At 45.2% G+C, this 13,597-nt stretch overlaps 1 protein-coding gene across 1 annotated transcript in view; it reads right to left on the reverse strand.

Moving 5' to 3' along the window:
• Positions 1 to 13,597, reverse strand: part of PPIL2 (peptidylprolyl isomerase like 2) — a 69,220-nt gene that overhangs the window by 5,283 nt on the left and 50,340 nt on the right. The window contains exons 15-16 of the mRNA XM_071572034.1: positions 9,669 to 9,786; positions 7,121 to 7,177 (exon numbers count right to left, since the gene is read on the reverse strand). Coding sequence (XP_071428135.1) covers positions 7,121 to 7,177; positions 9,669 to 9,786 — 175 coding nt within the window. The remainder of the gene's footprint in view (positions 1 to 7,120; positions 7,178 to 9,668; positions 9,787 to 13,597) is intronic.

A 13,597-nucleotide genomic window follows, 5' to 3' on the forward strand; every position in this document is an offset into this window, starting at 1 on the left:
TCCCCAGCCTTCACAGGGGCAGCTGCTCTGAAGTGTCACTGCTGGGATTGCTGGGATTACTGGGACACCAGCACGGGTAGGCTGTCAAGGGCTAGGCAGATGAAATGGAGGGAAATCAAATTAAAAGTGGGGAAAAAAAATCAAACTGGTGAAATACGTGGGGTGTTTGATCGCCCAACTCCGCTTTCATATTGAAGAAATAAGCAATGCCTCAACCAGACACACACTGTGTTCACAGTCACCTTTCCACACGTGTCCCAGGATATCTCACTCTCCAGCTGCTTCCCAGCCCTGCCCAGTCCTGGCACGGCATCAGCCCAGCCAGCACCAGGAGAGGGCCCTGGCTCTCACCTGCCACAGCCTCAGCTGGTCCAAGGGACAAAACCACCTTCTACACCTCTCCCACTGCCCCCCCTGCCACCCCACGGGCTGGGACAGGCACTGAACACAACCAGAAGGATGGAGCCCATCACAGAGTGTGAACTGAGCCAGGTCAGAGAGGGTGTTCCCAGCACCTGCCCCAGCACAGCTGTCCCTGCTCACACCTCTGTGCTGCTCCAGCCTTCACTCCCCAGGGGCCTGCAGATGTGCTGCAATCAGAGCAATTAAATCCCATGTGTGCAGGCTAGAACAGCCTGTCATTTGTGACTGGAGGGAGCACACTGGGGAGGTTGTGCAGGGCCTGAAGACCCTGCATGAACTTGGCAAAGTTCATAACAAAAACTCAATTTTAAAATCTCCCTCCCGGCCAATATCAGATTCACTTATAACACTGGTGATTAACACCCAGCCTAAGATATACTCACACTGTATTTTAACTGCCCCAAAGGAAACTTCTGATTTAATATTGGAGGATTTTCTAGCCAACAGCTCTACTCATTATCTGCTCGTATGTTTTCGTTTAATTAGGTTCTGGTAATTTGAAATGGCCAGATCAGCTATGCACTGGCAATCTCAACTGAGTAAGCCCTTAGCCCATGGCCAGACCTCCCACAACATCAGCCCTAATGCATTTTGGTGATGCTCCCAGATCTTCAGTCTCCATGCTAATTAAAATTTATTGGGAATATTTTGTCACTTGTACATTTTAAAAGGCTGTGATAGACATGGCATTCCCAGGTCATCAGTAAATGACCTAAATAGTCTATTTTGACATGATTGCAAAGGGCTAAGGGGGAATAAGACAAAGTCGTTATGCCTGCAGAGCGTGGCATTCTCTTTTCTTCTTCACTTCTTGTATCTCAAATGGAAAATTGCTTTTTGTACATTCCAACATTTTGCATAGAGAGTGTCTCTGTGTATTACAGTGTCAGCACAGTCAGCTCTCAATATACTTTAATGTCTTTAGACACTGCCAAAACACCAATAAAAAATAAAAACTGATTTGAACACAAACCACCAGCTCAGAGGAGAGAGCTCTGGCCAAAGGGACTGGACATGATTTTCTGGTCACTTTTGTTCAGGGAGCACTTGGGAGCTTTGTCAGGATCAGGCTGGTGTTTCATCACTAAAGATTAATATCCCAAAAGGACAAGACCTGATTGCAAACATGACCCATCCTGTAGGAACTGAACTGCACACTAACCAGGGCTAACTACACACTAATCCATAGCTGGATGCAGAAAAATTGAGTATTTCAACTTAAGGTCTCAGACTCTAAAGGCTTTTGCAAGCTCTCCTCTGATCTAAGCAGAGAGACAAAGAATGTGCAGGCTCTTGATGTTACATGTTGTTACTGTCAAATCTCATGATGTTGCAGTGCAGCACAGGAATCAGTTGGATGAGATAGAATGTGTCAAAGCCCATGAACTGGCATCCCTTACAGCAACTGCTCCTCACAGAACCAGGAAACAAACACAGCACAGAAGTTCTGGGGATTCTTTGCCTGTCCCACATCACATTTTCTGGGTGTAAGAAGAAAAGCCCATGGACATCTTGCCAAGAAAAAACCCATACAAGTTATATGTAGAAAAGACCCTCAGATCAGTACATAAAAACATTAAAAATCCCCAACCAAACCTCTAGAGAGCCATTATTTAATATTGGTCTAATAGTCAAGGAAGTCTGTCCATCGTTTCCAGCCTCCAGATGCTCAGGCCAATCCCCCTCTGGAGCCTGTGCATGTGCTGGAATGTGGCACAGACAGGGACAGTTCATGTGCTGGCCTGGCTTGTGCAGTGCCACTTGTGCCAAGCTGGGAGCCAGCAGGGAAGGGAAGGGACAAGGGAAGGGACAAGTTTAACTTTTCCCACTGCTTCTGGCTCTATTCCTTCTGTAGGGTGCCACACAGGCTTTGTCCTAAATTGACTAAGTGAGGCTTAAACAGATGTTCAGATGACATCCTACAGTGAAAGATGTGACCCCTTCAGCACACCATTTACATTAGAGCAGGCAGTGAAACCCAGGGTTTGCTTTGCTGTGTGCTTCCAGTAGATGTTGAACAGAGAAAGGATGATCTCAACTATATATTTAGCTCAGCATCTCTGAGACAGCTTGTATTCTTAGAGGAGCTTGACAAATGTTGCATTACATTTAGCATGAACGACAAGGTAGGTACATTTAGGTTTGGGTTTTTTTCTGTTAGTCTTAGAATGAAAACAAAAATGTGCCCTTACTCCTGCAATTCTGTTTTCTTGTAAACTGGGTAAGTCAGCACTGGAAACCTTTGCATTTCACATTTAGATATGGTATTAAAATCTTACTTCCTGCCAAGGCTCCTTTATATAAACTAGTACCCTTGCTCCATAACCACTGCCAGTGTCTCTGCATGACGTGCAAGTGAGAGCTCTGGAGCATTTGCAGTATGCCAGGGAAGGTCTCACTCTACATTAGTTAGTGCTGCCCCCAAAGAACATGCATCTCCCTTGCAGTCTCAGACATTCACACGTGCACCTATTTCTCATACTTTTGTTTAGAAGAGAATTATAGGACTTAAGCCTTATGCAATGCTGGGGATGGCAGCAGTCCAAGACAAGAGAGTTTCCTGGTCAAAGGATGATACAAGAACAATGTCTGGACTAGTTAAAAAAAAAAGCTTTAAAGTAGAAACAAACTAGAAAGAAACATTGCTGCGTCGAAACACATTCTGGCCTTAAGGTTATTTTTATAAAAAGGAGAACATCCATTGGTACACACACACAGAGAACAGGACATACCTGCACAGACACGTACACTCAGCACAAAATGTTTTCTATGCATACACTCAATCTGCAGTGGAGGGAGCAATTCCAAGGTGCAACAAGGATGCAGCCAAAACATCTCCATCTCTCATAAGGGCTTAATCCAGCAGGCGAGACATGGCAATAAAGGGTGCTGAGAAAACAAAACAACTTGGGGAAAAGCTTTCAGAAACCAGACTCAACAGACGAACCTGGCCCAGGGACCTCCCTGCTTTGGCACAGGTCCCTCTCCAGAGACAATACAACTGTTCTGGAAGCCCCAGCAGCCCTTGTGCAGCTCCCACAGCCCAGGCCTGGTGTGCCACAGGACACATGGGCACAGCTCCCGAGGGAGGCTCAGCTTCTGCTCCCACCTGGCTCTTCACTCCCACCCTGCTGTCTGGGGAGCAGACTCTGCAGGGCCAAATTAGGTCAGGCTCCCTACACAGAATCAGCTCCTCTGCTGTCACACAGTTTCTCCATTCCTCAGATGTACTAAAGCAGAAGAGCAAGAAGAACATGAGTTTTCCAGCTTAGAAGCCACTGGGATTCACTGATGCAAATCACACAGGGAATGTTGCAACTGGAGACAGACACTGAGTTATTTAACAGTGCCTGGGTGACTGAATAAAGTTGTTTTAAGCAGCAATTACTTTAAAGGACAAGAGTTACTTCCACTGCTCCATTCTACAGAATGGCAGTAGAAAGCACTAAACAGGTTAAGGAATACTTAATACAGAGGGATACTGATCCAAGGGAAGAACTCTCTTCCACAAAAGCATCTGGCAAGGGGAGAAGGGAGGAAGAGAAGACTAAGCTGAGTGAATGTGAGATACTGACTGATGCCTCCAATTTGGCCAAGTCTGAGGTTTCCCAAATCACCTTGTTCATTATTTCTGGAAACAAGAGAATTGAAGAATGTGCAGCAGAAACTTCAAGAGATGTACAAGTTATCCCCATAAGCAGATATGTGCAACCACATACAAGGAGAAAACTGCCCTTGATGTGCTCATCTCCTGTCTCAGCTGCCACTTCCTTTTCTTGACAAACACAGGTGATGCTCTAACAAACACACAGATCTGCTGCTCAGATCCTTTATGGCTTTGCCACTCTGACCACAACACTTTTCTCTCTTCCCCCTTTACTGCCCTGTGTTTTATCACATCATATCTGCAACCTGTGCTCATTTTCAAGCCCACCATGCTCTGCTTGTCCTAAATCTCAGCCAAAATTCCTAAAGCATTTCTCTCCTCCTGCTGATCACCTTCCACTATTATTTTAAATATGTGCTTTTCAGTGTGTCCCTTTACCTTTGGAACAGGGTCCCCAAAACCACCCACAAAATAATTTCATTTTTATCCAGGGCTTTCTTTTTCTGAAGAAAAGGTGAACTGTTGGTGGAAGGGAGGCTGAAATGGGCCATTGTCACAACTTCCCTGTATCTACATGCAGTCTCCTTTCTTATACAGCTCTCAGGCACAGAGATGATGTTTCCAGTTCTGCCTATAAAGGGCAAGTGTGGCAGGTCTCTGATCCAAGTGAGCTGTGAGCCATTGGAATAACAGAAAACAACAACATAGATGGGATGTGCTTGCATCTAAATTGCATAAAAGCACACCAGGCAGGAATCTGAGCCTCTCTGTTTTGGCTCTAATGTTCCTGCAGCTCCTGCAGAACCTCAGCTGTGTCAGGGGAAGGAGGAGCCCCCAGACACAGAGCCCAGGGCAGCAGCAGGAGGACCCTCCCCACGCAGCATCTCGTCCCCTGCAAATGCTTCTCATCCACTCTGTGCAGAGCAAATGCATGTTGGCTGGTTTACATGATCTGAGTTTCTAAATTAAACCTCTTACCAGCGAGCCAGAAGCCCAGAAAAGCCACCAGTTAGTTTTCATGTTAATTACATCATTCTCTAACTCAGGAGAAATAGTAACTACTAGAAATGGTAATTACCAATTTAATCCAGGCAGCTCTGCTGGAGCAGGAAATCCGTGCAGGCTGCAACACACCTCCAAGGGAAGGCTTTCTTCTCACTGCCTTTGTTTTTGCTCCCCACCCATGCCAGGTTATCTCCCCTCTTTTCAGCACATCCCTCCTCATCCCTGCCAGGGTGGGCAGCGCAATGACACGATCCAGCTGTGCCCCTCTCCTGAGCCTGGCCAGGCACAGGGCACAGGGCACAGGGCACAGGGCACAGGGCACAGGGCACAGGGCAGCTCCTTACAGTCCCACTGCCCACACCTGGGCTGTTTTCCAAACAGCAGCCAAACATCCCACGGTCACAGCTGCTCCTGTGCAAAAACTGTGTTTCAACCCAGTGAGGACAGGAACAAGAAAGATGGAGCTCTAGAGAAGGAAACACCAGTGTTCCACCCCACACAGCACCACAAAAACCCAAAGAAAGGAGTGGGAAATGGTTGCTCTCTCACTCTTTTTCCCTCTCCAGAGCGTGGAAAGTCTGCTGGTAAGTTCTATACAAATCACAAACAGGTCACACTGTGCTCTCCAAGATACCTGTGTGACAGTGACAGGAACCAGAGCCACACAGGAATAGCTGAGAATACAGTTCAGATCAGAGGATTTAGGTTTTTATGTTAACAGAAATAAGTAATCCTCAAATCTATATGAAAGTCACAACAGGCCAGTAAGCAGCCAATTAGCACAATCCAATTTAACATTGATGGAAACAAAGAATCCTGATTTCATGGGCTCATTCTGTTCCTAAACCCAGATACTATTCCTAGATATGCTTCCCAGACATTATTGTGCTGTACAGTCTCAGATCAGATACAGTCACCAAATCCCAGAATCACCCAGGACCTAAAACAGCAGATTGAAGTTGGAGTTCCACCAGAGGTACAATCTCTGGCACCTTCTGGCTTTTATGGCTTTTAAAAACAATGCAGGTAAAACCAGGATTTTGGCAACAGAATATAGATCTTAAGAGTTACACACATCAAGCTTTTGTACTAAATTTGAAGGTAAATTTGATTATTCAAGAATTTACTTTTTAGATTAATACAGAGTGACTGGAATCAGTACTGAACTACCAGCACCAAAATAAAGTGCCTTTGAAACGAAGCCGTTTCTGCCTCAAGAAGATGGGATTAAATGTATCACTTTCACTGCAGAGCACAATGGCATGGCAGCCCATCACAGGAAACAGCACATGGCTTTATTTTCAATTGCTGACTTCCAAATGGATAAAACTATGAAAAAAGCAAAAGGCCAAATCTCCATTTAAAAGGACTGCAGGATTCTCAGGAACTCCCAGTGCAGCAGGTGAGTAACATCCCCCCTGCCCTGCTCCTGGGCACGTTTCACAACTTTGGGAAATACCGTGGACCTGCAGCAGAGGAAGCAAAGGACAAACTGTAACAGGTTTTGTAGCATCTTCTGCTACAAATACCTTCATCTGTATCACGTGAGGGCTTCACTGGAAAGGACTTTCAGAAGAGACTTCTTTATAAGGAATGAATAATTGTCAGGAATAAAAGAAAGGAAGAGAATAAAAGGGAAAAAAGGGGCCAAAAGACCCAATCTATGCAGAAGCTCCATGTTCCATGCCATGATGAAGAGCAGTCCTGTCATGACTAATTTTCCAGCTGATGGCTCACAGGAGGATGAGAACAGCACTGAAGAGGTAATCTCGTGTGTCCCAGCAATTAGCAGGCACAAATATTAACATGGTTTGTTACAGGATGATGATTATTGTGTTCATGACTCCTGGAGGGCCACCACAGAAGGGAATTAAGGCAACTTACAGTGCTGGAAGGAGGGGAAAGAGGCACGGTCTGCCTGGCACTGATGCCATGCTGCCCACCTACACATGACCAGGAGAACTGGACTGAGAGCTGGGATTTTGCTCCAGCTCAATTACCAGATCACTGGATTCTGCTCCTTAGGCTTCAGACACACAGGCCAGCATGTCTGCCATGCTGCTGCCTGCAATAGCCTTCACTTACCTCCCAAAAACCGTGTGCTTCTTGTCCAGATACGCACACGAGCGGAATGTGATGAAGCTGGAAAGCAGAAAGACATAACAGTTACCATATTGTCCCACTGACCCTCAGCAACAGCCAGGAATGCTTAAAAACAGAGTATATGGAAAAGCTCTTGGAGGAAAACAAGCCCCCTCCCTCTCTGGCTCCTCTCTGGGAGGCCCTGCTGACCAAGCACCCTTTCACTCCTCAGTTTTGGGGGTTTCATCCTGGATTCCTGGAGTTTTGACTTCTCATTTTTACACCTTCTTAACATCCCTAAAAAGTACTCCAAGCATGGGGCATTGCACCAAGTCCAAAATTAATCTGAGCCTCCTTGGCCACGCAGGCCCTGGGAAGCAGAGCAGGCAGATGTGCATCCTGCTTGGGAAGGACACTCTGGTGCGTGGTGGGGAGCTGGTGTCCACCAAACACAGCTTTGGGACACACCAGTCTCTGCCAGGGGACATTTTCATCTTTTGGATATTTACTTTTTCATTTCTCTTCCCTTAAAGTGACCTGTTAGTGACCCATTCCTCCTCTGGACAGAGCAAACTTGTGCCTGAGATACAAACATCCCAGAAGTTTGTTTGACACTGCAAAGGGTCAAAAGCAATGAAAATCCAAAAACTTGGGATTTTTAATTAATGGGGCTTTTATTTGGGGGGTTGTATTTTTAGACTTTATCATGGGAACTAAATACAAATTCAAAGTAATCTTTATTACTAAAACCTTTCTCTAGAGCTTGATGGTTTTTTGGAAAACTTGGACTCTAAGTGTATGAGACAGAGGTTTCCACGCTGTGGTCTGCAGACCACGATGGCCTGTCTTGGCTGGACATGCAGTGCTGGCTCCCCTCCCTGTCTCCATCTGTTGCACTACATAAGAGACAGCTAAAAATATAGAAGCATTCCAAAAGCACTTTTCCATATAAGCAACTGCCTCGGGAAGTTACATGACTGCAGAAAGGAGGGGCTGTGATGTGCCAGACACAGAGGAAAGTGTGGAGATGCTGTGCAGGATGCAAACTCCTACACAGGGCACCACTTTACTCCTGGATAGCCAATACTTAAACCCACCATGTGGTCAGTCATGTAGCATTGTAATAAAAAAGCAGCTGAGCAGTAGCAACTATACAGAGAAAGCTTCTGATTCATCACTGAAGTCAAGATACAATTAAGGACAACAGAATTAAGGCAACTCAGGATGACCCCAGAGAAGCCCTGAGCGTTGCTGAAGCATCACCTTGCAGAGGGGACCCAGCTCCCACTGCCCTGCAGTGCCTGTCACCTGTGGGGACAGCTATTCACTCACTTCCCAAGGCCACAGCAGCTGCCAGCAGTGCCCAAGTGCTGCCTGGGAGCCTTATAAACACAGGCAGCTGAGCCTCTTAAGGACTTACATATAAAGAAATTTCATATCTCATCCCCAAATTTTAGGGGACCATACAATGACATTGACAGCAGCAAATGTGACTCAATATGGCACATCCCTCAGGATCTGTTTCTAGAATCCCCTTTTCCTAAGTGTCTCCTCTCCCCTAGTTTAGCACCCAAGTGCTGGCAGTAACATTCAAATCCAAAATAAGTTGTGCAGCAACTTGATCCTGCAAACTGCCCAACATGTGCTTAGCCTTAAGAATGCAATAAGCCTATTAGAGGCCCTGGGACAAGCACTTGTGTTTAATTAAAGCAAACCACACTGCTGCAGAGTTATAAGCCATAATAACACACAGAGTTGTGAAGGCCAACACCAAGAACCCCCTCCCTCCCTGCTCAGTCCCAAGCCTGGGACTATTGTACACACACACACACTCTCATTCTCTTTCCTGCTGCTCCCAATAAACCCCCAACTTTTTATGTTGCAATACTTAGAGAGCAACCAATAAATAGTTGGCTCAAAGTGACACTGAACATTTCCAAAGGACTGCAGGCAAACACCACTATTAAAGTTACACACAAACAAGGGCATTGCAACTTCAGTATCTGTAAATTTCCTTCATGTTACTTCCTGCTTTTTATGCACTTTTTCCTCATTTTAGACCTCATTCTGCTTTTGTACATCGAAAACCAAGTTATTCTCAACCCCTGATTGTGCACTCTGCCACGTCTGGGTCTAAACATTTCAACAGAGCAGAACTGTTTTCATTTATTTAAAATCAGGTTACTAAAAAGAAGTAACATTTCCATAGAGTGTGTGTTTAATTTCATTAAGCCCTTTGGAAAAGTTCAATATAGGGCAGAATTTAAACAGAGTGAAGAGGTGTGATGAATGATCTTGTGGGGTAACACTGGGGGGACACTGACAGAAACAAAAACTTCAAATCACAAAACTAGAGAAGACAAATTAATGATGATATAATAAATCCATGGGGCTTCCCTTTGCTCTTAGATTGCAATATGCAGCACTCAACAGTATTCCACTTGACTGGACTGTAAAGAGCAGCTCATAAAATGTCATTTGTTTTCTTAACAGAGTAGGACACAATGTGCAGAGGGAAACAATAAAGCACAAAAAGCAAGTGAGTACTTACAACTGTGATTTGTTTGTGTTGGGTCCCGAGTTTGCCATACTGAGCACACCACGCCCTGTGTGGGACAAATTGGGCTTGAACTCATCTTTGAAGGGTTTTCCCCAGTAAGACTCTCCTCCTGAAAAGAGAAGAGATGACAGAAGAACAGTGTTTGTTTTCATCAGTGTCCCGCTGTGTTTTGCAACAGGCCCTGCCATTGAATTCCAGGTTTCCTGCACTTCCATCCCCGTGTGTGTAATCCATTGTTACCTCAGCCCTACCACTGGGCCAGACTTTGAGCTCGAGCTTGAAATCTGCTGTCTGCCACTGGCAGCACAATTCTGTGCCCTCGCCCTATCAGCTGCACCAGACCACCCTGTTATCAGCAGCTCTCTGTGTCCTGTGCTCAAGAACTGCCCAGGATTTCAGTTTTTACTGCTGCTCCACCATAATTTTTCTCTTTTGAGACAGTAAATCTTTCAAATTGGCTTCCTGACAAAACACAGAACAAAGAATTACTAGTTTAATTGCACTCTGGATATAGCATTGCTTCCAGAAATAAAATACCAGGGAGATGAAATACATTCATAGAATCAATGAAAAATAGAACTATAAGCTCAAATATTAATTCCCAGCTAAACAGTGCAGAATGATGACACATGGCTCTCCAAAATAAAAGGCAAAAATTAGATTAGATACCTGGATGATGTGAACACTTCAAAGCAGTGAAGAGACAAGGATGACAAAACTGCACAAACCCCAGTCCCAGCCCTCCAAAACTCCTTTCCTTTCTGTGCCTGGGGACAGCAAGAGGGTCTGGGAGAGCTCTCCTCCTGGCTGTCATTTTTACATTATTTATGACAGATCTGACATTTTCATTTGCACTTTCCTCCAAGATCATTCTTAATAAGAAAAACGAAGGCTGAGATGAGTCATAGTTTTACAGTCAAATCCACAATCTTGTTTGACAAACCATGAAAAGTATTTCACCTTAGGACAGTATTAAAAATAAAACAAACACAACTATCCAAACAGGCAGCAGGACTGGTCCATCTGCAGAACAGGCTCGGGAACCCTCTGGAGTAAGAGTGGCACTTCCAAAGCAGGAGGTCAGCACGGGATCTGTGGTGCTCAGAGGCCACTGGCACACACAGCACAGAGAAGCAGTTTGATGATAGGGCTGCACAGCAAATAAAGCCCAGGAAGGAAACAGGCTCCTGCTGGAAACCTTATCCAAAAAATCACAGAAGTGCATGAAATGAGCCCAGAGTTTCAGGTGATACCATGAAAACAAAGTGTCCCATATGGACAGCTGAAAGTGGAACTGAGTGAGGGAGACATTGGAAGAAACTGACCCTCTTAAAAACCCAATTAATCACGTTCAGAAGGTCTGTTAATGGAGTTGAGTGCTGCCTGCTCTGCAGTTTGACAAGAGGTGGCAAAAGGGGACAAACCCTGTAGGGATTTTCTGTAATCAGGAGTGGAGGAGTGATTACTTCAGCAATCCTTGGCTATTGAATATTTTAAGATCAGCTAAATTACATCAGCTTGATCCCATATGCTGATCTTTTCCAGCAGTGGGTGACTGGCACTTGGTACAGTGTGCCAGCTCTGGAGGAGTTTGTGCTGGCTGAGGCTTGCACGGGATACAACACAAGCACAGTCCCCTGAGATGGGCCACAGCAGCAAGTGGCCAAACCCCTGAGTCTGCCAGACCCTTCATATGCTCCCAGGAATGGGACTCCCATGCTGGAATCACAGCACTGTCAAGCTGCTGAAACACAGGGGAATCAAGGCTGAAGCCTTCACTGGTCAGAAAAATAATTCAAAAGGAAAGAGCAAAATTGTGAATGACAGAAAGACTCTCTCTTTCTGGCACTACAACCAACCAGACCCAAGAGCCAGCAGACAGGAGCAGTGAGCCATGATCTTTAGGGTTTGGAATATTTATTTTTGTATGATTTCATTTTGGATCATGCACTGCAGGTCAGAATTAATCTCCTATGTATGAAGGCTCCCTTTGGTTCATTCCAGTTCTCTGGAAATAAGTGATAACATTTTAGCAGGTAGTTACAGCAGGAGATCCAGCCCCTGCTCCCCTCCCTGTCTGCCATACAGCTGTTTCCAAGGCTAATCCTGTCTGCCCGGGAGCTGCAGCAAGAGCAGGGAACGGCCTGTGCAGCATTTGCCTAAAAGGCCCCACGTCCTGTGAAGGACAGAGCCGAGGAGTCTGTGCAGAGCAGGCAGCAAAGGGCGGTGCAGGCACAGCCTGGGGATGACTCTGGATGGTTTGTTGGGGGTTTTAATAATTTAAAGGGAATTAAAAAAAAAAAAAAAAAGGAAAACCCCAAAGTATTCTCCTTAAATTAAAAATAGCCTGAATGTGCTTTTTGTCAACCTCCTGCTAACCTCTGGAGTTGTTCCAGGCTTCAAGTATCTGCTGGAGGCAGGACTATGTGGAGCAAGCCAGAGGATGGCAAGTTGCATGTCTGTATTTCTTTAATTACTGAAACCCAGCATGGCTTTCTCTGTGAGGATTAAGCACAGACCCCTCAGCAGTGCAGTGCCTAATGTTTTTGTACAATTCTGCAGAACAAAAATCACATGCCTACCAAGATACCCATGATTCGCATCTGAAGGACGCTGGGAGACAATTCCACACATTTTTCATTAAAAAAAGTCTTAAACTAAAGAGGTGTTTAACTCATTCTCACACAGAGATGAAACAAGACAGACCACACAGCTCTTAAGAAGTATCAATAATTTCCACGGCTGTCCAGAGTGGCAGGATGTATTTGGCTTGCACTGGAGTGTGGTTGGTTATTCAGTCCCGTGGCTGCATCTTGTGCTGACAGTGAACAGTGATCAGATCTAAACTGACACCTGAAGCCACCACACATCAAGCAACTCTACAGAAAAAAGCCACATTTTCACACTGTCTTTTGAACTCAATTAGATTGCTCTTTGGTAGTTTCTGTTCCTACTAAAGGCATTTTTAAAAATTTTATGAGGTAAAATGACAGAATTTGTACAGCTTTGTTGCAAAAAGCTTAGAGATGCACCTAAGGCTTCAGAAATGCAGCATTCCAAAAGCCAGGTGTGGGCTGGGAATCATCATTCATGACAGTTGAGATTTTAAATAAATCCTTCCTTTTTCTGGCATAGAAATTGCTAAGCAGTGGTAAGCAAGTGGGAGGGCTCTGATTCACAAAAATGATGGCTTACTTTCTGTAATTTTCTTCTTGTCATTTGGAACAAGGAGGTACATAATAACATCTGACACTTCTGTGGAGCTTTCCAAGTGAGATTCTGGAACTATTTTGCAAGTATGAAAGCCTCAGCTCAGGCAGAAGCTGCTTCTCTGCTCTCAGCTCAGAGGACGTGGCACTGCCCACCCCACACACCCACAGCCAGGTCTGCAGAGGGGCCGAAATCTCAAGGAGTACACTTGAAACAGGCAAGTCTTGCTCTTGCCCATTTGCTGAGCTTTAGTTGTGCATGAAGAAGGGCTCTAAAACTGGTACAGTTCAGGATCTTGCCTTGTTAGGAAATCACATTGCACTGACCAAGTTTGTCCTTTGCCACTGACATTTCAGAGGAGCTCTTCTTGCTGCCAACCAAAGTGCAATTCCCATCTGCCAGTGGTATTTTATCTTGGACCTTCACAGCTGTTACCTGCCTCCTTTGTGCCCTCCTGGATTCACAAATGGACAGAGGCACACACAGGCTGACCCCTGAGACCTTCCAATAGGCTGCCAGTCGCAGGGGAGGAGAAATGCCTGTGCTGCTTTGAAAATGTAATGCTTTGCAGACAGTTTCCCCTTTTTCACACCAAAGGGTTAGGATACTAAACCTGCTTTTCCTACACGCAAATTTTCTTCTATTATTTGGAACACTGAAAATACAGAGCAGCTGCTCCACTTGCACGACCATGAGTTAGAATTACTCAC

Source organism: Pithys albifrons, chromosome 17 (assembly GCF_047495875.1).
Source record: "Pithys albifrons albifrons isolate INPA30051 chromosome 17, PitAlb_v1, whole genome shotgun sequence".
NCBI classification, from domain to species: Eukaryota; Metazoa; Chordata; class Aves; order Passeriformes; family Thamnophilidae; genus Pithys; species Pithys albifrons.